The sequence below is a fragment of the Macrotis lagotis genome, chromosome 2 (genome assembly GCF_037893015.1).
Source record: "Macrotis lagotis isolate mMagLag1 chromosome 2, bilby.v1.9.chrom.fasta, whole genome shotgun sequence".
NCBI classification, from domain to species: domain Eukaryota; kingdom Metazoa; phylum Chordata; class Mammalia; order Peramelemorphia; family Peramelidae; genus Macrotis; species Macrotis lagotis.
Window position 1 is genome coordinate 202,851,091 of NC_133659.1, and position 25,244 is coordinate 202,876,334.

The 25,244-nt window shown below is 38.2% G+C and overlaps 1 protein-coding gene and 1 pseudogene across 2 annotated transcripts in view; both read left to right on the forward strand.

The window, feature by feature from the left end:
• LOC141514051 (membrane protein BRI3 pseudogene) overlaps positions 1-18,006 on the forward strand; it is a 32,539-nt pseudogene extending 14,533 nt beyond the window's left edge.
• UBE2O (ubiquitin conjugating enzyme E2 O) overlaps positions 1-25,244 on the forward strand; it is a 100,353-nt gene that overhangs the window by 65,808 nt on the left and 9,301 nt on the right. For both annotated transcript variants that reach the window (XM_074224496.1, XM_074224497.1), the window contains exons 2-12: positions 18,013-18,072; positions 18,322-18,432; positions 18,863-18,960; positions 19,976-20,039; positions 20,392-20,535; positions 21,356-21,465; positions 21,839-21,989; positions 22,242-22,720; positions 23,170-23,324; positions 23,630-23,742; positions 23,867-23,998. In XM_074224496.1, the coding sequence (XP_074080597.1) occupies positions 18,013-18,072; positions 18,322-18,432; positions 18,863-18,960; positions 19,976-20,039; positions 20,392-20,535; positions 21,356-21,465; positions 21,839-21,989; positions 22,242-22,720; positions 23,170-23,324; positions 23,630-23,742; positions 23,867-23,998 (1,617 nt within the window). The remainder of the gene's footprint in view (positions 1-18,012; positions 18,073-18,321; positions 18,433-18,862; positions 18,961-19,975; positions 20,040-20,391; positions 20,536-21,355; positions 21,466-21,838; positions 21,990-22,241; positions 22,721-23,169; positions 23,325-23,629; positions 23,743-23,866; positions 23,999-25,244) is intronic.

The following is a 25,244-nucleotide window of genomic DNA, read 5'->3' on the forward strand; positions in this document are numbered from 1 at the left end:
TAAATTGACTAAGCATATAAAAACTTCATATAAAATTTAAGGAATCTAAGCTTTAATATAAAAAAGAATAAAACCTGTATGACCTTTGTGAATTATTTGGTGTGTTTGTGTTGTTTTTCCAGCTAACCTTTTAAGTTCTTCAAGGACAGAAATTTCTTTTTTTTTCTGTTATCTTTTATTGGATTTTGTGCATAAAATATAAAAGTTGGAAGGACCTTAGAAGGCATCTAGTTCAACCCCTTGCCCAATGCATGAATCATTGTGTAATAGATATTCAGAGGATCTTCTCAGGACAAGTTGACTGATTGGCAGGAACCAATTCAGTGTTTTGAAGTTTAAAGGAACCTTAGATATCTATATTTGATATTAGTTACCTTTCTATAGTGAGGAAACTGAGTCTATTCAGTTTAAGAATGGACAAAATGGCATTATCCCTTAAACCTTACTTTATTTTTTTTCTCCTGAATGTAACAAATACCAAATAAAAGTGCTCATTTCCAAAAGATTTTACTTGAAATTATAAATGTGTTGAGTACTCCAAATCCAACATGTATAGCTTACTTTTTCTTATAAAATATGTAAAAAATTCTTGTCTGCAACTTGGTCCTCAGTCTCAGGATGTGGGGATAGCATACTTCATCATCATTCCCCTGGAAATTCCTAAGTCTTTAGAAGTTTTTTTTAAATACATTAATAAAAATACACTTATTGTATAAATTCTAATTTGGCTCACTTAGCAGCAGTTCAGCAAATCTTCCCAGGTTTCTCTGTAAATCATTACTTTGTAATTTCTTATAGTACAATAATATTCTCATACATTTTATGTATCATAATGTGTTCAGTCATTTCCCATATGATAGGTATTCCCTTAGCTCTTAGTTATATCTGCTATAACAAAAAAAACTGCAGGAAATTTTTTTGTGCATTTATAACACCTTACTTATTATGAATGACATTTTTCTAGATAAAGATAGTGCTATACAATTGCAGTATCCAAAATTGGAAAGGACTTTGGTAACCACATTAAAACATCACTAATACAATATATTTGATAAGTAATTTATCCAGCCTTTGCTTGAATATCTTCAGTGAAACACACTGTAGCCTATTCTATTTTATATCAGACTAATTGTTAGGTTTTTCTTTATATTAAGCTTAAAGTTGCTACTTCACAACTTCAACCTTGTGTTCCTAGTTCTGCTTTCTAGAGCCAAATACAACAAATCTAATCCCTCTTCAACATGACAGTCCTTCAGATGCTTGAAAACAGCAATCATCTTCTGTTTGTTCCTGTTCCCATCCCCATCCTCAGTCATCTTTTATCTTGGCTAAACAGCCCTAGTTCTTTCAACTTATCCTCTTATGACATGAACTGACAGCTCTTCAACATCCTGATTGTCCTTTGGATCCTCTCCAGCTTATCATTTTGTAAAATGAAAGTGTTGGAGTAGATGGTCCTCTGAGGGCTTTTGGGTCAAGAACTGAGCATGCTACTCCAAATGTTGTCTGTCTGTAGGACTATTAGTGGGAGTGAGTCTATCTCACACCATTTTTGCCAACAAATATAAGCAACATATAATGAACTTTTGTAATTCTGGACTTCAGGGCAGTTTGTTAGTTATTTAAGAAAATGTGACCTTCTTTACTTTTTTCATGTCAAGAAAAGGAAATAACAAAGGCCTGACTCCTTAGATATACCGACCTGGAAATTTGTGTGGCTTCTTTTTCCTGTTAACCTTATTTGGTGTGTAATCCTCGTAGAGTGTGTTAAATAATCCACCTCTGAGATGACTGACTGATCCAACAAAGGTTAGGCTCACAGAGACAACAGGAACAGGAACTTCATTTAGAAATCTAAGATGGGGGGGCCAGCTAGGTGACATAGCGGATAGAGCACCGGCCCTGGAGTCAGGAGTACCAGAGTTCAAATTTGGCCTCAGTCAGTTAATAATTACCTAGCTGTGTGGCCTTGGGCAAGCCACTTAACTCCATTCCCTTGCAAAAAAAAAAAACCAACAAGAAATCTTAAGATCATGTTGATCAAAGGAGGAAATCCTTTTACAAATGAAATGTTCTATTTCAGGCTTATTTCATTTTTGACTGTAACATTAGCAGTGTTTTGCCTTCCCTAAGTTCTTCCTATGTTCTTGCATTTTTAAATGAATATATGTTATGTGTGTATGTATTTTTTATTAGGTTTTTTGTTTTTTTTTTGTTTTTGCAAGGCAGATGGGGTTAAAGTGGCTTGCCCAAGGCCACACAGCTAGGTAATTATTAAGTGTCTGAGACCGTATTTGAACCCAGGTACTGCTGATTCCAGGGCCGGTGCTCTATCTGCTGTGCCACCTAGCTGCCCGTGTGTATGTATTTTTAACATATACACAAGCACATACATTCAGTATTAATATTACTTACATAGATTCACACAACCCCAAGTTTTGCAAAGCACTTTACAAAAATTTTATCCTTACAATTCCTTGGAAGGTAGACATTTTACAGATGAGGTAACTGAGGCAGAGTCTTCTAGGAGACACAATGAATAGAGCCCCAGTCCCATAGTAAAAAAAAAAAGATATGAATTTAAATCCAGCCCCAATACTTATTCATTGTTGTGGCCCTGAGTAAGTCACTTCACCTGTTTGCCTCAGTTTTCTCCACTGAGAAAGGTGGATCACAATTCCTCTTAGAGTTGTTGGGAAGTCCAGAGATCAAATAAAGTGTTGGGCACACAGTACCTGACCCAGAATCAGTGTTCTAGGAATCCTTATTCCCTTCCTTTTCTCCTGATTCAGTCAAGGTCACAAGACCAGAAAATATTTGAGACCAGATTTGAAACTCAGGGCTTCCTGACTTCAGACCCAGTACTCTGTCAATAGAGTTCCACCAAATGTGTGTATGTTTGTACATAGGAGACCACAGGCCTAGCTATACCCCAGTGAGATCCAGGAACTCGGATTATGTATTCATTTCATCTGCCTTAAAATAGTAACTAGGTGTTTCAATAAACCAAGATGAAAAGTGATTTAATTTCAGATAAAATTTGTTTTTTCCATGCTCAGAATCTTTCATAGCAGAGTGGGATTAATGCTCTATTAAAGCTTTCCTAACTATCAGACTGCATTGTCAGGTGTCTTTCTGGTACACTATTTCCATCCAATATTGCTTCTCCCCAGAAATGAAGTGTCCTTGGTAACAGGAGTACTAATTTACTGAGAAATAGTCCCTTTTTAGGGACTATAGTAGAATGAACATTCAATCATACTGTACTTCTTAAAATACTAGAATTTTCCTTTGAAGCAACTCAAGAACATACTTTATAAGGAAACTGAATTAATAAAGTTGAGAGTAAGAGAACCTTTAAAACCTCAATCTTTGAACTTTATTTAACTTTATAGTACTAGCTAGCTACTTGCTCAGTACTGGTAAGAGTAACTATAATTTCTGCCTAGGATCTTTTTTTTTATTTTGTTGCTCTGTGAACATATGTAGGAGAAGCATAGAATTCATATAGGTAGGACACCAGTGTATGTCAGGTTATAGAATAAATTTTGAATAGTAATTGTCACTGTAATAATATGACTGCCACTTTTGAGGAGATCAGAGAAAAGTATGGGCAGAAAATTCAAAGAGTCACACTTTTAGAAGTGGAAAACAGTTGTGTAGTATTTTGGTATGCTGGCAGGTGGTAAGCTGAGGGGTATGCTAAAACTAGACATTCTTAACAGGAGTAGAACAGAAAGTAAATGATATGTTAAGGTTACTACTTTGTACTTAGTTATTCTTCTGGAAAAGAGGGAGACTGGCCCCAAATTGTTCCCTTAGAGATCTTCAGTGTTCCATTTCCCAAACTGCAATTTAGTGCCAGTGAATTTCAGACTGCTCTCTCTTATGGGATCTTAGGTTTACTAACCTAAGTGACAACACAACTATAAAGAGACTATTTTTCTTCATGCTTGTGTCTGAGATACACAGATTTCACACCAGATCCTACAAAACCCATCAGAAATTGAGGATTACAACTGAAGTCCCAAAGAGCTCTTCTGTCTTTATAACCCCTGGGTACTAGTCTGCTTATTGGGCAACTTAGTTTTCCTTTCTGCATTCCCTACAGGTGTCATTTCTTGAGACTATTGCAGCAAATACACTGTAGCTGAGGTTTACAACATAGGCAATGGTGCAGTTGTGCTGCATTGTCCTAGCACTGATCACAAGCTTTTTTAGTCTGCAGTTTGTGCAGAGATAATTCCAGTGTGGACTAGGTAAAGAGGCCATGGACTCATTAATAGGTGGGATTAATTGTGGATTAATCCCATCACTGGTGTTTGGCTTGTTTCTTTTTCTTACAGGGTTAGTGAGGCCTTTGAAGAGTGAGGCTAGTCTGGGTTCAGCCCCACCTCCCTGCATCTTTTTTACTCAATTTATTCTCTAATTGTTTCCCGTGTATGCTTTAACTTGCCAACATAATGTAAGCTTATTGAAAGAGGGGCTTAATTGATAGTTCCTGGTATTTAATCTCCCAGGTTGTGAGCACAAGGAGCAAATAAACCCTCCTTGATCTATCCGAGATAAAAGTTTCCGCAAAATTCTATTGAAATATCTGTAGAATAGGATTTACAGAATTTGCTGGATAGCAGCATTAGTACTTTCTTTGACTTGGTTACCATGGACTTTTCCAGTGACCTCATCTCACCCCATCCCAGAGTCAGGGCCCTCTGCAGTTTTGCTTTGCTGTTAACCTGATTAGTTATGCATGCCCTTGGACCAAGCCATGTTACTCTCACCTGTTCTGAGTAGTAGTTTAGATTCTAGTAAATCCTATTTTCAAATTTGGTTTTAATCATAGAGCTCAACTAGAGGAGGTATTATGCCTAACAGTTATCCTTGTCTCGTTATTTACTACATGGAGCTTGGGAAATAGAATTAAGAACCTGAATAGTTCTGTTCAGTAGATTTTATTTAATACTTGTTATGGGCATACTGCTGTCCCTAGGTATAAGGAGGGATAATGATATAAATAGTGGGTACACATGATCCCTTTGGGCCTCATGACTCAGGTGTACTTACTGCTGGTATTATTTTCCTCAATTTATAGATGAGGAAACTGAGACTTGGAGAAGTTAAGTGACTTATCCAAGTTCAAAGAGCTAGTAAGTATAAGAGGCAGAATTCAAATGTAGGACCCTTATTGGCTTCCAAGTCCAGTGCTCTTTCTATTACCATCTGTTAGGAAATGTAAATAAAAGTTAGACTCTTGCCATTGTGTTACACTCATTGTCATTTTAAGCTATTAGGAAATAAGACTTCTTAACCATAAATAAATATTCTCATCTAAAAGTAAGCTTGTTAATGGGGGGGGATTCTAAATCTTTGTCTTTATAACCTTCATAAAGTTCTTTGCACTTAGAGAAGTGATTCCTTACTTTTTTTTTACTTTAATTGTTCTATTATTTTGTATTACACTCATTTTAAACATTGGATAAGATGCAATCTGTTTTCTGACCAACTTAACTAATGCAGAGACTATTACCATGAGGTTAAATACCTGCTGATGAAACTTTTGGGGCTTTGGCAAACTGAGAAGGGAAAAAAATGGAAATGACTTCGGTCTTGTGTGACTCTTTTGCCTGTAAAGTGATAATAGAGAGACAGGAAAAAGAGACAGAAGATGCTATTAATCACATGGTTTTTATGAAGTCAGCAAACTCAATATGACTGTTGGTCAAAAGAACAAAGTGAACTCTTTATCCAGTGAGTGATGAATAGACATAATTGCTTGGAGAAACTTAATCATTAGCAATCTTGACATTCTTGTTAACAAATAAAACCAGAAGGAACTTGTAGCTAAGTGGAATTATAGATTATAGGTCTTTTTTGGAGAGACAAAGAGAAAGAAGTTGGCAAAGTCAGTTTAACATATACCAAAAAGCAACAAGAAATATTTATTTCATGAAATATGGTCATCCCATATTGCAAATCTAATGATAAGTATTTACAATGACTAAGAAAATAATTGCAGTTTATATACCAGTATTAGCTGTTGAGAATGGAATAATAGAAAATTTCTGTGAAAATTAAAAACCCTCCAAATCAAATCTTCCTGAATTATTTAAACAAATGATTGAAAATTTAAAATGAGAATTTATGTCAAATTATGTCAGAACTGACTATAATTTTTGTACAGTTTAAAACAATATAAAATACTACAATAAGGATACTAGAAAAATCCAGAAAAGTGCTTTAGTAAGCATTTGACTTGAGAAAGAGAGATATATCGCCAAAGGCAATACTGATTAGAATATAAATGCATCTGTAAAACCTTAGAAGGAAGAATAGTTTATGATAATTGGCAATATTGTCTTATAAAGCTAAGGGATTCAGTGGAGGAAAAAAACTAGTCTAAAGAAAGCAAGAACTCAGCTAGGCAAAGTTACCCTGAGGACATTAATGGATATAAATAAAGAGCAGTGCCAATAGAAAAAAAAATGGAAAAGACTGGCAGAAATTATTATAACGGGACCATCAACATGGGACTAGACAATTTCTGAATCCTCATTAACCCTCCCCAGAAAATAGGAATCATATATTTGAAGCAGAAAAATTATAGATGTCTCCAGCCAAGAAGTCTAATATGCTATCAGCTTTATGAATTAATAATACAGAATGGTGTTTCTACATCAGAGGGGAAGGAGTTAGGGGGAATATAAGGAAAAATTAACTCGGGAGGGAGAAAATTTGAATACAAGGAGATAAATCAATAGAGAAAGTACTAAAATAAAATTTTTCTGTTCTGATACCATCTAAAAAATTTTAAAATATCTCTGAATGTTGAAAAAAAATAAATTGAACCAATGTCTGATAGAAAAAACATAGAATCTTATGGAATCACAATAGAGCTTGGGACTGCAGCATTATGTTCCAAGTGGTTCAAGGGAGAAATCAGAAACTTGAGAGAAGCTAAAAGGTAAGCAAATGGTGAAATAGGAATAATGAGCAGAACAGAAAATTTTGTATCAGTTATAGCAGGTCTCTCCAAAGAAGCAAAAAAAATGACAAATGGGAAATACAAATATATTGACATAAAAGACAATCATGGAGAAGCAAAAAAAGGAATAATTTGGGAAGAACATAAGATTTATATGCAAGTATATAAGTATACAAGTTTTATACATTAATCTCGAAGGCAGGATGCATAGAGGCAGACAAGACAACTTAAGAAGTATAGAAACCTTGATGCAATAAATAATAAAAACAGAAGTGGGCAGAATTTCTGAGTAAAGAAAACAAAGCACCAAATCAATAGGACCCCCAGATTATTTACAGCAGAAAATCTTATGCTTCAAACTCTTAAGATAGATATATTGGTGACAGCAAATTCCGCAAGGGATCAGAAGGAAAACCTTCAAATATAAAGGAAAGCAAGTTTGAATAACACAGCACTGTTCTGAATTCACTAGAAATCATGAAAGAAATGGAATAATGTAGATAGTTCTTGTATTACCTAAGGGAGCCAACCTTCTGCAGAGCCCTTTATAAAGCAATTTTTTTCATAATGTGAATTTGCCCCATATGTAGGGAAGTGAGAGAAGAAGAGAAGCCGGAAGAGGGCTATCCATGCTCAGGTTTGAGGACAGAGAAGTAAGAGCAAAAGAGGAGACACGTGGAAACCTGGTTGGAATTGAGAGGAAGAACTTGGGGCAAGGAGCAGACACATGCACAGACAGGAGATGACAAGTCATGTGGGAGCCAGGGATAGACACATGGTATCTGAGCACTGACAAACAGAAGCATGGTGGGGACACATAGGAAGGTGGGCAATGCAGGCCAAAGGTCTCCTCTCTTAGAGTTTGAAGGTCTTAAGCCACCCCACCCCCCAATCCAGGGGCAGTGAACTTTCTGACCATTGACTCTTCTGCTTTCATTTGGAGGATTTTTGTTTTTAGTTTTTATTGCTGAAGAGCAAAAGGGAGGGGAAAGAGAGAGAAAGAAAGCAAGAACACACAGTACTATACAGTAAGTATTTTTGGAATGTGGATTTCTTTCAGAATTTTTAAAATTGAATTCGTGTAATATGAAACCTATCTTTAATTCAAAAAGCAAAGGAATTCAAGGTAATCTCCAAATGACATTTTCTGCAAACTTAAGGCCAATCATCTATGAAAAAAGATGAATGTTCAATGAAAGAGTTACTTGACAAGAAAAAATTCCAGACAACAGTAACAAAAATTATTACAACATATTCCCTTTTTGGTTAATGCAGCCAAAGCACTTGGACCCTAACATTACAGTCCATAAGGTGCTTATAGGGGAAGTAAATGGCACCATAAAGAAAAAAGATAGCTCTATAGAATTAGGTTGAGTATGTAAATAGAGCTTCTTAATCTTTTTTGTTGATCATAGATCCTTTCACAATATTTTCAAAGGCATAAATAAAAATATATAATTATAAAAGACAGAAATACGGTTATAAAAAAAATTTTTAAGTTTACGGATCCCAGTTTGTTTATTTGTTTATTTCAAACAGTTAACAAAAGGAGATTTATTTAGCCATAGTAAGGAAATACAACATCACAGGTTGATTCAGCCAAACAAAGGTTGCCTGGCTCATAGTGGTCTGTTAATCAAATATCACAGACAAACTAGAGATCCTCTTGTCTGTACTCAGACAGTTCTAGGCCCTTTACCCCCAACCAATCATTGCTTGATCATATGATTCTTTGTTACCCCATTTAGGTTTTTTTGTTTGTTTGGGGGGGGCAGAGATACTAGAGTGGTTCGCCATTTCCTTCTCTAGCTCAGTTTACAGATGAGGAAACTGAAGCCCACAGAGGTAAGTGACTTGCTCAGGTTCATTCAGCTAATGGGTTTGAGACCAGATTTGAGCTCATGAAGATGAGTCTTCCTGATTCCATTCCCAGCTCTCTAGCCACTGGGCCACTTAGCTGCTTCAGCCTTTAGTCCCTTGAGTCAATTAGATCTTAAGAATGATTTTACTACCTTTTTATGGAAAAGTAGAATAATTTCTGTGGGGGAAGAACAGTTAGAATATTGTTCACACCATACCCTCAGGGGAAAGGTACTTAAAGTCTTCTAGAAGAACTTCCACCACTTAAATGATTTTAGGGAAATATAGGGAGAAATCTAAGCAATGTAAAACAAAATCAATAAAAATCTATTTTTAAAGAAGATTTTAAAGCTGTTTCTGGTCAACCTTCACCTTGAGGGATGTAAGAAGATTGATATAGCACTGAAAGAGAAAAAAACCACCAAAAATATAACAAAAAACAAAAACAACAGTATTCTAATAGCCCTCTGAAAGAAGTGACTAGATATGGGTAAATGAGTAGGAAAAATTTTAGGCATTATCCTTCACTTTGGAAGTGAAGTCCTGGATCTAAATGATCTGGTCTGTGTAATAGGAGATGTGAGCTACAGTGAAGGTGGTGGTACCTCTTACATAGTCACTGATCCTCATCCTAGGTCTGGAAAAATTATCTTGGACTACCACACATTTAATGTCCCTGGCTCACTAGTCTTCTATAGTATCTGGGAAGTAGGTAGAAATAAAAAGAAAATTTGTGGGGACTTGAGACATTTCCCCTTGTTTCCAGAAAGCAAATTACCTCCCAGTAGTGCCACCCTTTGGTGCTCTCTCTGGAACTAACCAGTAACCAATGAACTCTGTACTGATAACAATGTGGGGGTAACCTAACAGCTCGGAGTTAAAATATGCAAAGGGCTTTACGCACTGCCCATGATAAAGCTAAATCTGCAGGGGAAAGTTTTATGATTCTTCCCACTATGGAGCCACTGGGGCCAGCTCCACTGCCTGCAATGGAATCTGCCCCGCCCCCCACAACCTACTCTGTTAAGGTCAAGTGCTATTTGCTGAAGGAGAAGAACTGCTACTACTGGAACCTAACTTGCCTTTTCATACAAACTAATTGGATAAATCTCTGAGGAGAATGATAAGAAAGATAACCGGGAAATGCAATTAATGTAAAAACAAGGTATTTTTTTAAAATTCTAAACTATTTTAGGCTTAGTGGGCAAGTGTAAACCGGCTACTTTTCTAGCAAAATTGTTTCATATGCAGAGTCACAAGATCTTGGTTTGAATCTTTGTTACTACCTATATAAATAAACTTGGGGAAATTACATATCCAGGTCTCAGTTTCATCATTATAAAATAACCATAGCAATAGCTAACATTTTCATAATACTTTAAAGTTAGGGAAAATTTCTAACATTCTTATTTGAGCCTCACAACAACATTATGATATAGGTATATAGGCTTTATTATTATGCTCATTTTATAGTTGAGAAAACTGAGGATCATAAAGATTAAGTGATTTGCTAGTATTAATTAACTCAGTGTCAGAATTCAAACCCAGATCTTCTGACTTCAAGTTTAGGATTCTATTTCCCCTTAAAATATTGCTTCTAAAATTAAGCATGGTGGGGACACATAGGAAGGTGGGCAATGCAGGCCAAAGGTCTCCTCTCTTAAGAGTTTGACGCTGACAACTGTACTTTTGAGATTCAACACAGATGCTTCCTTCTGTAGGATGCCCATCAACTATTTTAAAACTTTTTGGTCTAGGGATCCATTATACACTTTAAAAATTATTAAGGGATTACCCCCACCTTATTCTCCTCACTAAGAGTTTTTGTTTGTGGATATTATATTTTTGGATATTTATTATATTAGAAATGAAAAAATCTTAATATTAGGACCTTGAGAATCACTAAGTTAGATGATCTTGAAAAGTCCCCTCAATCCAGATTTGTTGGTGTATGCCTATTTTATTTTATTTAAAAAAATATATTTTATTTATTTCCAACTACATGCAATGGTGTTTTTCACCAGTCTTTTTTTTTTTTTGGCAAGACTTTGAGTTTTACAATTCTCTTCCTCCTTCCCTTACCTCCCTCCTCCTCTGACAGAAAGCAATCTGAAATAGGCTTTACATCTGTAACCTTGTCAAACATAGATCAAAATTGAATGTGCTGTGAGAGAAGAATCAGATCCAAACAGAAGAAAGAAAACATTAGAGATAACAAAATTCCATAATACTTAATACATAAGACAACTTTTTAAAAAATTGAGGGTAATAAGCTTTGGTCTTCATTTAAATTCCACATTTCCTTGTCTGGATATGGATAGCACTTTTCCATCACAAGTCTCCTAAAATTGTCTTTTTATTGCTGAAATGAACAAGGCCATCATGGTTGATCATCACCCCATGTTGTTGTAAATGTGTATAATGTTCTTCTGGTTCTGCTCATTTCACTCAGCATCAGTTCATACAAGTCTTTCCAGGCTTTTCTGAAATCCCGTCCCTCATGATTTCTTACAACACAATAGTGTTCTATCATATACGTATACCATAATTCGTTCAGTCATTCCTCAATTAATGAACATCCCCCTTGATTTCTAATGTTCTTCTACTATGAAGAGAGCTGCTATGAATATTTTGTACCCCTTTTCATGATCTCTTCAGGTGTTATTTCTATTTTAGCAGGAGAACCTTGGAGTAGGAAAACCTCCATTGACTTGGGATATCAAGACACCATTGTTCATTGCAGCACTTAATATTTGAGAACCTATTATTGGTAGTAGGTTTGTAGGATTTAGAATAGAAAAAGGGCAAGGAGACCTTAAAGATAACTAGTCTAAACTGTCCATTTTACAAATGAAAATTTTTTATATTTACCCCCAAAGTCTATCTGTATCTAGCACATACATATTTTGCTTTTCAGTCTTTTTCTCTAATGATCCCTTGAGAACTTAGTTGCTTACACAGTGCCCTCTAGTGCTAATGAACCAGTTCCACTTTAAATTGTTTCTATGATTCAAATGTTCTATTTCCTCCTGATTGAAGGAATGAAAAGTGAGAGGAGATTCTTCATTATTCAAGTATAACTTCTTTCAAGTGGGAAAGTTACTGCTAAGTACCACTTTTTTTTTCATATTAAAGTCCCTAACACATCTCCCATCTATCTGTCTGAAAAAAAGTTCAAAAAGGGTAATGGAAACAAGCAGATTCCATGAGGTCAGAAGATGTATCTTTTGTTACTACTTTTAAAATAATAGATAAATCATGGACATTTATGAACACATTCATTCAGGCATTTATTAAGCTATTCAAAGCAATTTTTATTTTCCAGAAAAATTGTCCCTTCTGTGGAAAGTTGCAAAAAGTGCCTCCCTGTTATCATTGAGGTCACTGTCATTATCCCAGGTACCCATATTGAAACCTTGATGTCATTCTCAACTTTGTACCTCACATATCCAGTCCATTGCCAAATCTTGTCATTTCTTTCTAACATTTTTCCCGTGATCCCACACCCTAGTTCAAGCCTAAACTATTACAATAGCCTCTTAATTGGTATTTCTGCCTCAGATTTCTCTCCACTCTGAGAGAGATAGCAAAATTACATAATAAGATAATGATTTTTTTTTCTGAATTGAAGGTAGTAGTCTTTGGTCTTTATTCAAACTCCACAATTCTTTCTCTGGATATACAGATGGTATTCTCCATTGCAGATAGCCCAAAATTGTCCCTGATTGTTGCACTGAAGGAATGAACAAGTCCATCAAGGTTGATCATCACCCCCATGTTGCTGTTAGAGTGTACAGTGTTCTGGTTCTGCTTATCTCATTCATCATTAATTCATAAAAGTCTTTACAGGCTTTTTTGAAATCTTGTCTCTCATTATTTCTTTTCTTTGTTTTTTTCTTTCTTTCTTTTCTTTCTTTTCTTCCTTTTCTTCCTTTTCTTCCTTTTCTTTCTTTCTTTCTTTTCTTTCTCTTCTTTCTCTTCTTTCTTTTCTTTCTTTTCTTTCTTTTCTTTCTTTTCTTTCTCTTTCTTGTTTTTTTGCAAGGCAAACGGGGTTAAGTAGCTTGCCCAAGGCCACACAGCTAGGTAATTATTAAGTGTCTGAGATCACATTTGAAGCCAGGTACTCCTGATTCTACAGGACCGGTGCTTCAGCCACTACACCACCTAGCTACCCCCTCTCATTATTTCTTATAGAACAATAGTGTTCCATCACATACATATACCACAGTTTGTTAGGCCATTCCCCAACTGAAGGACATTCACTTAATTTCTGATTCTTTGCCACTATAAACAGACTGCTATGAATATTTTTGTACAAGTGATGTTTTTACCCTTTTTCATAATCTTTTCAGGATATAGACCCACTAGTAGTATTGCTGGATCAAATGGTTTGCACATTTTTGTTGCCCTTTGGGTATAATTCCAAATTGCTCTCCCAAAAGGTTGTATGAATCCAGACTGATATTCTTGCTGTTCCTCACATGTGACACTGTGACAACTCTACTTTTGAGATTCAGCACAGATGCTTCCTTTTGCAGGATGCCCATCTCAAGGCCTATATCTACCTCTATACCTATAGACCTCTATGTCTCCATGCTATTCTCTGCCCCGTCACGTTATTAGAATGTGAACTCTTTGAGGACAGTAACTATTTTCACTCTTTCTTTATATCCCCAGCCTTACTATTTAACACAATGCTAGGCTTATAATAAACAATAAATATTGATTGATTGACATGGGGACTCAGAGGTAAGTGGAACAGCTTCTGCCTCAAGGACCTTATACTCTAATCAGAAAATATAGATATGTACAAAAAAGATCAAAATAATGGGCTGGGGACATTAGTAAAAACATGTAGAAAAAATGAGCCTTAAATGAAATTTCAGAAGGTGAAAGTGAAAGTGAAAAGCCAATGCAAAGACTTGGAGAAGGGATGGGAAACATGAGTGGGAAGCATCATGAGTACGAAACAGTAAAGAGCCAAATTAGCTGTGCTTTTGTTTACATGAAGGGAAGTATAGAAATGTCTGGAAAGATGATCTTGGAAAGTTCCCTCAATCCTGTTTATCCCTATTTTATTTATTTTAAAAAAATTTTTTTTGTAAGGTAATGGGGTTAAGTGGCTTGCCCAAGGCCACACAGCTAGATAATTATTAAGTGTCTGAGGGCAGATTTGAACTCAGGTACTCCTAACTCCAGGGCTGGTGCTCTATCCACTGCACCACCTAGCCCCGCCCCCTGTGTATCCCTATTTTAACAGGAGAACCTTGGAGTAGAAAAATCTCCATTGTCTTGGGATACCATTAACTGAGCAACCTAAAGGAATTTATATTTGATCTTAGAAGTAATAGAAAGTTTATTTGATAGGATAAGTCAGTGATCCAGAATTCAGGTTTCATTTCTAACCCTAATTCTGTTTCTGTTATTAGACTTCAACATTTTAGAAAAATCACTTAATTAGTTTTGTTTTTCTAATTTTCTTTTACTTTTTATATAATGGTAATGTAAGTTGAAACTAGAATTTATTTTATAAGGAAGATTGTATAGCTCTATTATAGCATAGAAAATTCTTTGCTTCATCTTTTTTTTTTAGTTCTTAGGAAAAGGGATCCACTGGTTACTTCAGTACCATGTTAACCCCCACTACAATCAACCCTTACCACCTTCCCTTTATTCAGATTTTGTCAATACCTCATTTCACACACATACACCCTCAAAAAATATTTTTTGCTTCAGCAATACAAAAAATGACTCCTCAACCCAAAAAGGTTGGGGAATCATTGTCTTAGATAAACACTCAGACTTTCTAGCAAGAACTCCAGTCCCACCACAGTTTGAAGTCAGAGTTTCTAATAAGGCTATCTTCTGAAACATGCTAACCTAATTCTCTCCCTATGATATCAGTAGCTCATTTCTCAAAAGGAAAAAAAGCAACTAGCCTTCTTTTTGTTACTCTACCAGATTTTCACCACTTATGTGCTTTATGTAACTACGCCTCAAGTTTCTCCCTCAGTACACTGAAATTAGTATTCTCCTTTCAAGAATGCAATGAGGGTGGCAAGGTTGCGCAATGGATAGAGCACCGGCCCTGGAGTCAGGAGTACCTGAGTTCAAATCCGGCCTCAGACACTTAATAATGTGTGGCCTTGGGCAACCCACTTAACCCCACTACCTTGCAAAAAAAAAAAGAATGCAATGGTAAGTATAAATGCTTTGAGTAAGCATTTTACAATAGTTTAGTGTATACTCTCCACAATATTTCTTATTTTCCTTTCATGGCTGCTTTTGAACAGAAATAAAGATGAAAATGAAGAGATTCAACTAGGAAAAAAGAGAGATTCAATTAGGGAGTAAAGGAACCTTGAGAGCTTGGTTCTAATCTCAGGAATCCCTTATCAGGTTAGGCAATTTATGCCCCCAGTCATCTCAAAACAGTACTGGGTCATCCTTTCCCTACTATATATCTCAATTCCTAGCTTAGTTTTCCTTGCACTGCAACTCCACTTAAGAAAGTACCCAGTTGGGCGGCTAGGTGGCGTAGTGGATAAAGCACCAGCCTTGGAGTCAGGAGTACCTGGGTTCAAATCTGGTCTCAGACACTTAATAATTACCTAGCTGTGTGGCCTTGGGCAAGCCACTTAACCCCACTTAACCCTTGCAAAAAAAAAAAAAACTTAAAAAAGTACCCATTTGTGACTTTTTAAGGTTGGAAAATGCTATCACTGGTGCACAATGTGGGAAACATAATAAATTGACTATCTCAGTCTTAGGCCCAATTCTTTTTGTTCTACACATTCTCCTTCTAATCTATAAATAGAGGAAAGAATAATTCGATTTTTACTTAGAACAAAAAAGGATGAAACACAAATAATGACTCCACATGGACAATTAATATCAGTCAGTATTTGGAGATTAGCTTCAAAGATCCCTCTGCCCTCCCATGTAGTTATAAACAAAGAGAATTTACAGATAGAAATCTATTAATCACATGAAAGGGACAAGTCCATGATTTGGCTAGATAAGGAATGAAGGCTAAGGACATTTCATTTTGGAAGAACAATCCCAGGATGAGTTACATGTAATACATCTGTTTTGATCATATCCTAAATGTCTTCTTCTTGGCCCCCATTTTAACTATGGGAAGGATACTATTACTCTGTTTTACAGCTTTTCTGAAAGGGTGGGGAGTAGATTTGTCAACTATTGGGTTGGTACTTTTCTCTCATGCTTGGAAACTTGTATATCTCCCATACTTTCAAAAGGACTGTATCTTATTTAGAATGGATACACTTGGTCTTAGAAAAAGACCATCCAACTGCTTGTGGTATGTAGTATATAAATTGCTTTCCCTTTCATGTGTAATAAGCCTGGGTACGAACAGAATCTATTCTCATCTTGCTCCCAATGTCAGCCCCTTTGTGAAGCTCCTCCATTCTTCCATTTTCTCATCAGACACAACAGGATAATTCAGTATTTTGGATTTATATTTACATATATATTCATTAGAAATGATTTTTATTGGAGTGCTTCCTGAGGTTGTAAATTTGGTGAGGCAGGGTGGGTAAAAACTCAAGACTTGTCAATTCATAGTTTATTTTTCTTTTGGGGAGAGGAATTGTGACTATACAAAATGTACAACCGTCACCATATGAAGATTGTCTACCTGGGAGCAACTTTAGATTTTTAAGAAATAGTGTTGGGGGGGCGGAGCCAAGATGGCGACAAGAACCTGTCTTAGGTGCTTTCTCACAAATCTTCGAAACTAAGGACTCTAACTAAACTTTCGGGAGACAGAACCCACACAGAGACCCAGGGAGGCAGTTCTCCTACTCAAGGTAACCTGGAAAAGAGCAGAAAGGCTCTGCTCCCCGGGGTTGGAGGGGCAGCCCATCAGAGGGGTAGCCCACCAGAGCGAAAGAACTTCAGCCTCCCAGAGGCAGCCCCAGGGCACTGGGAGATGCGGCTCACAGCAGCCGGGGAGTTTCCTGAGCTGCACCCCAGGGAGCTCTGGGCACAAAGTGGGCGAACAGCGGGGGACCTCTGCCACAGTGAGCACATGAAGCCCAGCCCTCAGAGCACACAGCTAGCAGCTTGGCCACCTCAGCCCAGAATTTTTTTGGTTTTTTCAGGGCAGTGAGGTTGGGGTGGCTTGCATGTCACACGGCTGGGTGATTGTTGGGTGTATGGGGCCGGATATGGGCTTGGGTCCTCCTGGCTCCAGGGCTGGTGCTCCGTCCATTGCGCCACTTGGCCATACCTACAATTATTACTATTATTTTTTTTAATTTTAATTTTTTTTCTCTATACTTTATTGCTCAAGCGAGTCGATATTTTTTGGGGGGAGGGGTATTTTGTTTACTCTTAAACAAGAAGATTATATTAATGTATAAAAAATTATTTGTACAAAATGCGAATAAATAAATATTAAATATAAAAAAATAGTGTTGGCTAGATCAGTCCCCAAGTTAACCAGATAGAAAGCTGTCCCCCACCAGGCACTGTAGAGATGAAGAAATTGTGCTGGTCAGAGAGAGGAGGAAAAAAGTAGGCACCCATGTGAGAAAACACCAGTTGTCATTATTGCTGTTGACTATGATGAATGTTTATTGATCAGATGCTTTTTCTGTAGTTGGTCAGCCTCCAAGGGTATGGTTCCCTGAGAGTTACTCAGCAGACTCCCTTCATACTTTTACCCCTTAGATAAACAGCAGGGGTTGCAGCTGTTTGGGAGGGATAACTCAGATTAGAATGCATGGTTTCCAGTGATTAGAGTTGTTTCAGAATGGCCAGCCAAGGTGATCTCCTATTTTAATTTCAGATTCTATATACAGTTAAACTTCAATTTTGGAACCACAAAACACATTCTGGGCCTTTTGCATCTCCTCCTTCTAGAGGATGCCCACCTTTTACCACTTTTTTTATTCATAGTTTTACTCTAGTTTAAAAAAAAAAAGAAAATGAAAGAAACTTGCATAAATTTGCTCCATTTAAAGCAGTTGTGGGGGGTGGGGAGTGACTTGCTGGAGAAGAAGTTGAAACTGTTGACTAAAATGAAATATTAGATGATATATGGATTTTTCTTTTCCATATTATTCAATTCAATAAAAAAATATAAACAGTAGTGATTTTTGGAGGCTGTTTTCATTTATGTCCTTTTGTTTTTTCTGCAGTTGAAATTAGAGGATCGTTCTGTGGTGCCCCGTGATGTTGTCCGACACATGAGCTCAAGTGTAAGTACTGTGTTGTATATCCTTGTATCTCTTCCCTAAATATCAGTCTTGGCTAATGAAGAGTCTTAAATAATTGGAACTGTGTAGAGAAATTAAGTCAAGGTCTGATCACCCTAACTATTTGTAAACTGAGTTCCCTACTATAGGATTTCCGCCAATATGGGGCCCCATTGGCTTTAAGTTTCAGGATCCTGATAGTATCTGTCATTGTTGCCTATAACTCTGAAACTTGTATGTCCTTGTTTTTAGGATAGTCAGTGTGGGACTGTGATTGATGTGAACATTGACTGTGCTGTGAAACTTGTTGGTACCAACTGTATCCTCTACCCTGTCAACAGCAAGGACTTGCAGCATATTTGGGTAAACCAGACCTTAGGGCTCTTCCCCCACAACTCCTGTCCCATTTTTTCCCTCTTGGGTTCATGCTTGCTTTCCATTCTTTCTCCAAAGGTAGTTAAAATATGTAACACAAGCTTCTCTCCCTTTTCCACTTTCCTCCCCCCCCCCCCCCATAAGCAATCTCAGATCTAGTGTCATCCAATATCAACTTCATCCAATCCCTCATTTTGAGATCGAATTGAAGATCCTCAGAGAAAATGGCTATTCTATTAACTTCTGGTCCCTTACAGAACCAATGACAATCTTATTTCCATATAGCAAACTGATCCACAAGGTCCACTCCTTGCTACAGTTAGATGATAAATATACTCTTATTGCTAAGCTCTCCAACCTAGTTTCCACTCACATACTATGTCATTTCTTACAACTACTTTCTCTGATTGATCAACAGCCTTTCATGTATGGGGACTATATTGCCTATGACTGCTGGCTAGGGAAGGTCTATGACTTGAAGAACCAGATAATCCTGAAGTTGTCCAATGGAGCCAGGTACCTTACTCACCTATAGTTTGATCCTTCCCTTCCACTCAGAGGAACCCAACAATCCTGATCTGGGGGATAGTCAAGAGGAGTTTTAGAATCAAGTAGATTCATCATTGTGATGAAAAGGTTTATGCAACAAATATTTCAAGTATTTGGGTTAACTCTTTTGGAAAAGAGAAACAACAAGGTGTAATGGATAGGGAACTGACCTCAGAGACAGGAACACCTGGGCTTTTAAATTCAGGCCTATGGCCTGTCCTGTCTGTGTGACCATGGACAAATCATTTAACTCTGCTGTAGTCAACTTTTTCTTTTCTTTTTTTCTTTTTTTTTTTTTTTGGCAAGGCAGTGGGGTTAGATGACTTTCCCAAGGTCACACAGCTAGGTAATTTTTAAATGTCTGAGGCCGGATTGCAGGGCCAGTGCTTTATCCTTTGTGCCTAGCTGACCATCTAGTCAACTCTTTAAGTCTATAAGTGGCAGAGAAAGTGCCAGCATGCATTGGTAGAAGAATTTTCCTCTTTCAGGTGTTCCCTACATCAACAAAAATCACATGTCCAGTTCCTATCCCTATCTCATGAGATCTTGAACCCAACCCAATGCTAGTCTCTTCCACCGTGTTTCTGTTGTGTTGTTTGTTTTTTTTATTCTTTGTTTCTTCCTCCTTCATTGGAAGTTTGACCTAGGACAACCTGATTTCAAGGTTATATTAGGAGAAGAATACTTTCAAAAGCTTTACAACTGGTTAACTCAGATTTAGGATTAGTTTTCTGTTTAGTTTAATAAAGGTTCTTTCCCTAGCTGAGAAAGTTGGGTAATTAGAAAAGAAAATTCTTTGGTATGTTGAAAACATTCATAATAACTCTTTATCAATATCTGTTTTGCTTAGTAACATAAATTAGTTCTAATGGCAAAGTAGCTATTTTCCTGGGTCCTGTTCTACCTCAGTCTGTGTATCAAAATACCTTGATCCCTTTTCTCAAGTCTTTGTATTCAGACTTTGAATCTATTTTGTTTCCAGATGTTCCATGAGCACAGAGGATGGTGCCAAGCTTTATGATGTTTGCCCCCACGTCAGTGACTCGGTAACTTTCCCTTCCCAGGAGAAGCTTCTTAAGTTTCAGAAACTCTTCCTCCTGTCCTCAGAGTTTGGGGCCTACAGAGGAAAGGGTACTGCTAAGCAGACAGCTCACCAATATCCCCTTCCAAGTACTCATTCCAAGGGCATGGCTTCCTGATGCATGAGGACTTGTCTTGGGGAATAGTGAGGTGAACATGTGAGATGGCACCTGTGTGAATGTACATATGTGAAAGTATATGGGGTGTGTCTGTGTGTATGTGTACATACAGAGGGAAAAAGCATCATGGATTGCTGTCAGGGATACTCCTTGCTGAAAAATCTACTTTTTTACTTTTTCTCTCTCATTACTTCTATAGGGTCTCTTCTTTGATGATTCTTATGGCTTCTACCCAGGCCAGGTGCTCATCGGCCCCTCCAAGGTTTTTTCCAGTGTACAGTGGCTATCAGGTGTCAAGCCTGTGCTTAGCACCAAGAGCAAATTCCGAGTGGTAGTGGAGGAGGTAAGATCAATCAGGGATTACTCTGGAGTCCTGGAAAGGGACTCTCTTAGGAGAAGTACTAGTAAGATTTAATTTATCCCAGCTACCAAGCCCCAGAATTATTTTGACTTTTAAAGGGGTTCACTATGAAAGTTAACTATATGATGACAAAATGGATTCTTGTCAGTTGGGGAATCTTCCTACTGTATGACTCATGTTTAGTTTGAGTAAGGACACAATGAACAATATGTAATTTGTAAGGTAGAGTAATATCTGATATAATGTCCCTTTCATGCAAACATTAGACTGGGAGTTAGGCAACCAAAATTCTAGTCAAGTGAAAAGATTGTTGAATTTGGAGTCAGAAAACCTGGTATTTCCAATCCTAAATCTGCCACTAAATAACAGTAATACCTTGAACAAATTACTCAATTTCTGGGCATCTTCCTTTATCTGTAGAATGATAGGATTGGCCTGAGTAGTTTATAAGGTTTCATCTATAAATATATGATTCTTATCTTAATTTTGTCTCTAGCTGTGTGACTTTAGACATGTCACATCACCTGAGTATCTCATTTTCTTCAGTGATAAAATAATGGACTTGAGCTAGACCCCTTAATGACCCTTTGTGCTCAAACATTCTGTGACTGATTCTTCTTTGGAGAAGGGCTATTATTTCAGGGTGGGAACTCATCCAGAGGCTATTAGTATTAGGTTACACATTCCAAGTATATATGCCAGCTCCTGAAACCCAACTAAGCTTCAGAAAACAAAGCTTTCCACAACACTCTTTTTTAATTGAAGCCATTAAAAATCTGTTTTAATATTGGCCCTTTCCTAGGTACAGGTTGTGGAGTTGAAAGTCACATGGATTACTAAAAGTTTCTGTCCAGGAGGCACAGACAGCGTCAGTCCCCCACCTTCAGTAATCACACAGGAAAATCTGGCTAGGTGAGTCTTTGGTTCCCCATTTTCTTCAGGACCTAGAGTATTGATCTCAGCAAATCTTCTCAGATTTTTAAGCTCAGTCACAAGAGAAAGGTAACAAATGAAATTGATTATATTGTGATAAGAAATGACATTATGATTTCTCTCTCAACACATTCAATTTAGATCAGTGTATAGCATGGAAACAATGTAAAGACTAGCAGACTGCCTTTTCTGTGGGGGGAGGGAAGTGAGATTTGGGGGGAAATTGTAAAATTCAAAAATAAATTTATTTTAAACATTTAAAAAATAAAACAAGAGGAAGGTCTCAAGAACAGTGCCTACCCATCAGAATCTCAGTAAATCCTTTATCACTTTTCCTAATTCTTTTTCACAGAGTGAAACGTCTTGGATGTTTTGACCATGCTCAGCGGCAACTTGGGGAGCGTTGTCTTTATGTCTTCCCAGCCAAGGTGGAGCCAGCCAAGATCACCTGTGAATGCCCTGAAAGAAACTGTGTCCTGGGCGAGGGCTTTGTGGCCAAAAAGGTACGGCCACTGTGTTAGAAAAGGGTAGCTGTGTACCCATTTCAGCAGTGATAGGGAGGTACAGAGCAAGTTTGAGTCTTCGTCCTTGATGAGCAGCTTCTTTATTTCTTTTACATTCGTTTATTCTTTTGCAAATCTAATGGTACTTGGACTGGTTGTTTTTGGCCCTTACTCTACTGGGTTATTCTGAATGGGTATTCTGCCTTTCTGACTTTTAGTACTTCTCCCTCCTCCCTGCCTCAACCTCTCCAGGTAAAGCGGTTGCTGAAGAAGCAAATTGTGAAGATCATGTCCTGCTCCCCAGATTCTCCTGGGCCTGGAGATCATCCTGATGGGGACCCTGATAAAGGGGAAGCCAGAATCAAGAGTGAAACAGGAGATCCATCCAATCTTGATGAGTCTCCCAATGGTTCTGTCAATCCGGCTGAAATTCAAGAAGAAGGTCTAGAGGGGTCTGATGACACTATGGAACGACAACCTCCATTCCTACTCAAGGAAGAGGGAGCCACAGACTACAGGCTACAGTCAATGGAACAGGATGCAGATGATGAGGCAGCTGATGATACAGATGACACAAGCTCAGTGACTTCTTCAGCTAGCTCCACTGCCTCCTCCCAGAGTGGCAGTGGTCCTGGTCGGAAGAAGAGCATCCCGTTGTCTATCAAAAACTTGAAGCGAAAGCACAAGAAAAAGAAGACTAAGGTATCTCGAGAATTCAAGCCAGGAGACAGGTATGCAAAGATGTTGAGACTGGGGATAGGTTTAGTTAACCTGATTTGATCTGCAAGACTATTGAGATCTCTATCTCATTTGCTATTCACATACTCACTTTGGGGGAGGGGGGCCCTCAGCCACTCCTCAGCTCATAAGAAACCCATATAAGAGTATCTTGTAAGCAATTGATGGGCGAAAGTACTACACAAACTGACCTAGAAGGGGAGAATGAAGGTCAGCCTGTAGAATCCAGTGGCCTCTCTGGATACCTAGTTTGTTCAAAGTCTGTTCAAAGAAGGACTTAGTTAGGCAGTCTCTAATGTCAAGGCATTAAGACTCAAATCCTTCTAAGAGAGCCTGAAATTAGAACATTTCATTTTCTAGACTTGAGGAGAGTCATCTTGGAGGGGGGGGGGGGGGGGGGGGAGTCTCAACATCCTAACTCACTGGTGCCCCATTCTGGTAGGGTGGCAGTGGAGGTGGTGACCACAATGACCTCAGCAGATGTGATGTGGCAGGATGGCACAGTGGAAACCAACATCCGTTCAAATGAGCTCTTCCCTGTGCACCACTTGGACAACAATGAATTCTGCCCAGGGGACTTCATCGTAGATAAGAGAGGTAGGGGGCAGCCTAGTAGGGCATTCCCTAGTTGGGAGGGGCTAGGGATCTGAGAAGAGAAAGGTCATTTTGGAGAATTCCTTAGTAAAAGTTAAAATGGGAACGGGGTGGTGATTGAAGGAATTGAGATTACTCTTCTAAGTATATAGTCACACATTGAGGGGTTTGGACCAGGGAAAAGAAAGATCTGGATCAGGCAGGAGGTAGATCTTGGGTTTCATGCCAGAATTTAAGATGAGTGTTGGGATGAGCATTGACTGCCCAAAATTTCTTGGCCAGTAAACTTTATTCTAATGAATTTATAGCCCAGAGTTGTCCAGATCCAGCTGTTTATGGAGTAGTACAATCTGGGGACCACATAGGCCGAACTTGCATGGTGAAATGGTTCAAACTTCGACCAAGTGGGGATGACGTGGAGGTGAGTATGTAATTCTTTCTCTTGTAGAATGAACTCGATTTAGAGGGTATAGTATAGAAAAGAGTGAGATGTCTTTGATCTAGAGAGGATCCCCTGACTATAATAGCCTGTTCTATGATTGCAGTTAATTGGAGAAGAGGAGGATGTGAGCGTTTATGACATTGCTGACCACCCAGATTTTCGTTTTCGAACTACAGACATAGTCATTCGAATAGGCAATGCTGAGGAAGGTGCTGCTGGCCCCAAGGAAGATGAGGTACAGTTGGCTATCCTTCCGTTTTTTTTTCACTCTGTTCATCTCTGTTCTAGTGTTGCAGCAAAGGGAGCCTGGATCAAGGATAGCTGCTTCTGTGGGGCAGGACAGAGGGCCCCTATTTACACAAACTAAAACTTCTTCCTATCTATACCCAGTCTGATTACAGAAATCAAGTAACTGCAGGCTCTGTTTTCTGCCACCAGATGGCCTCAGCACCCAGGACCCAGTCATATCATAGAGTTATTCAGTTCCACATTCTTGGTAGGTGCTCAATCAGTTTATTAATCAGAGGATCAACTAAAACTCCCTACCTTCAAGAGAACCTATGAAATTTAAAGTAACAACTCACCTCTCTCCTCTATGGTAGCACCTCTTATGGTGAACTTCATTCAGATAACCTCTAGACAAAGAGGTCATGTGGTCTGGTAAGGGAAAAGCTGACCTCAGACAAAATGGTCTATGCCTGCCTCTACCACAGTGTTGTGACCTACCTGGCTTATTTGTTACTCTTGGTCCCTAAGACTAGAAGTTGGAGAGAGAGGTGCTGACCTGTGCTGACAGAAGTTTCCATGAGGGTGTTGCCTGTATCAGTGAAAAGATAGGTCTAGGGGCAGCGAGGTGTTGTAGTGGATAAAGCACCTGCCCTGGAGTCAAGAGTACCTGGGTTCAAATCCGGTCTCAGACACTTACTTAATTCCCTAGCTGTGTGGCCTTGAGCAAGCCACTTAACCCCATTTGCCTTGCAAAAACCTATAAAAAAAAAAAGATAGGCCCATTCTCCTGCATGATGTACAAAGCACTCTCTGCCTAGGCAATGTGAGAATACAAAATCAGATAAGATTTAATCCTTATCTTTAAACTTGCAATCAAGTCTAGTAGAGCAAATAACCCACAAATACTGACAACCTCAAGTAGGATCAGCAATGCAGACTAAATGCTATAGGAGCTGAGAGAGAGAACAAGAACTTTAGCCTGAGCTGCTCGGGGAAGGCAGCTGAAAAATGGCCTTGGTGCTCCCAGGATGAGCTGGGAGGCTGAAAAAGTGCAAGTCATGAAGATTGGCAGGTGTCTGAGGCTGGGCAGAGCCAAAGGAAAGAACCAGGGTCCTAGCTGCCTTGCCTGAGGCCCAAGTGATTGATTGCCCAGCACCTGAACATTCTGGGTTCAATACTACTCACCCTTGATCACGTGGCTGATGAACTCCAGAGACAAGATTTTCCAGTCTCTTTCCATTGCACTGCACTGC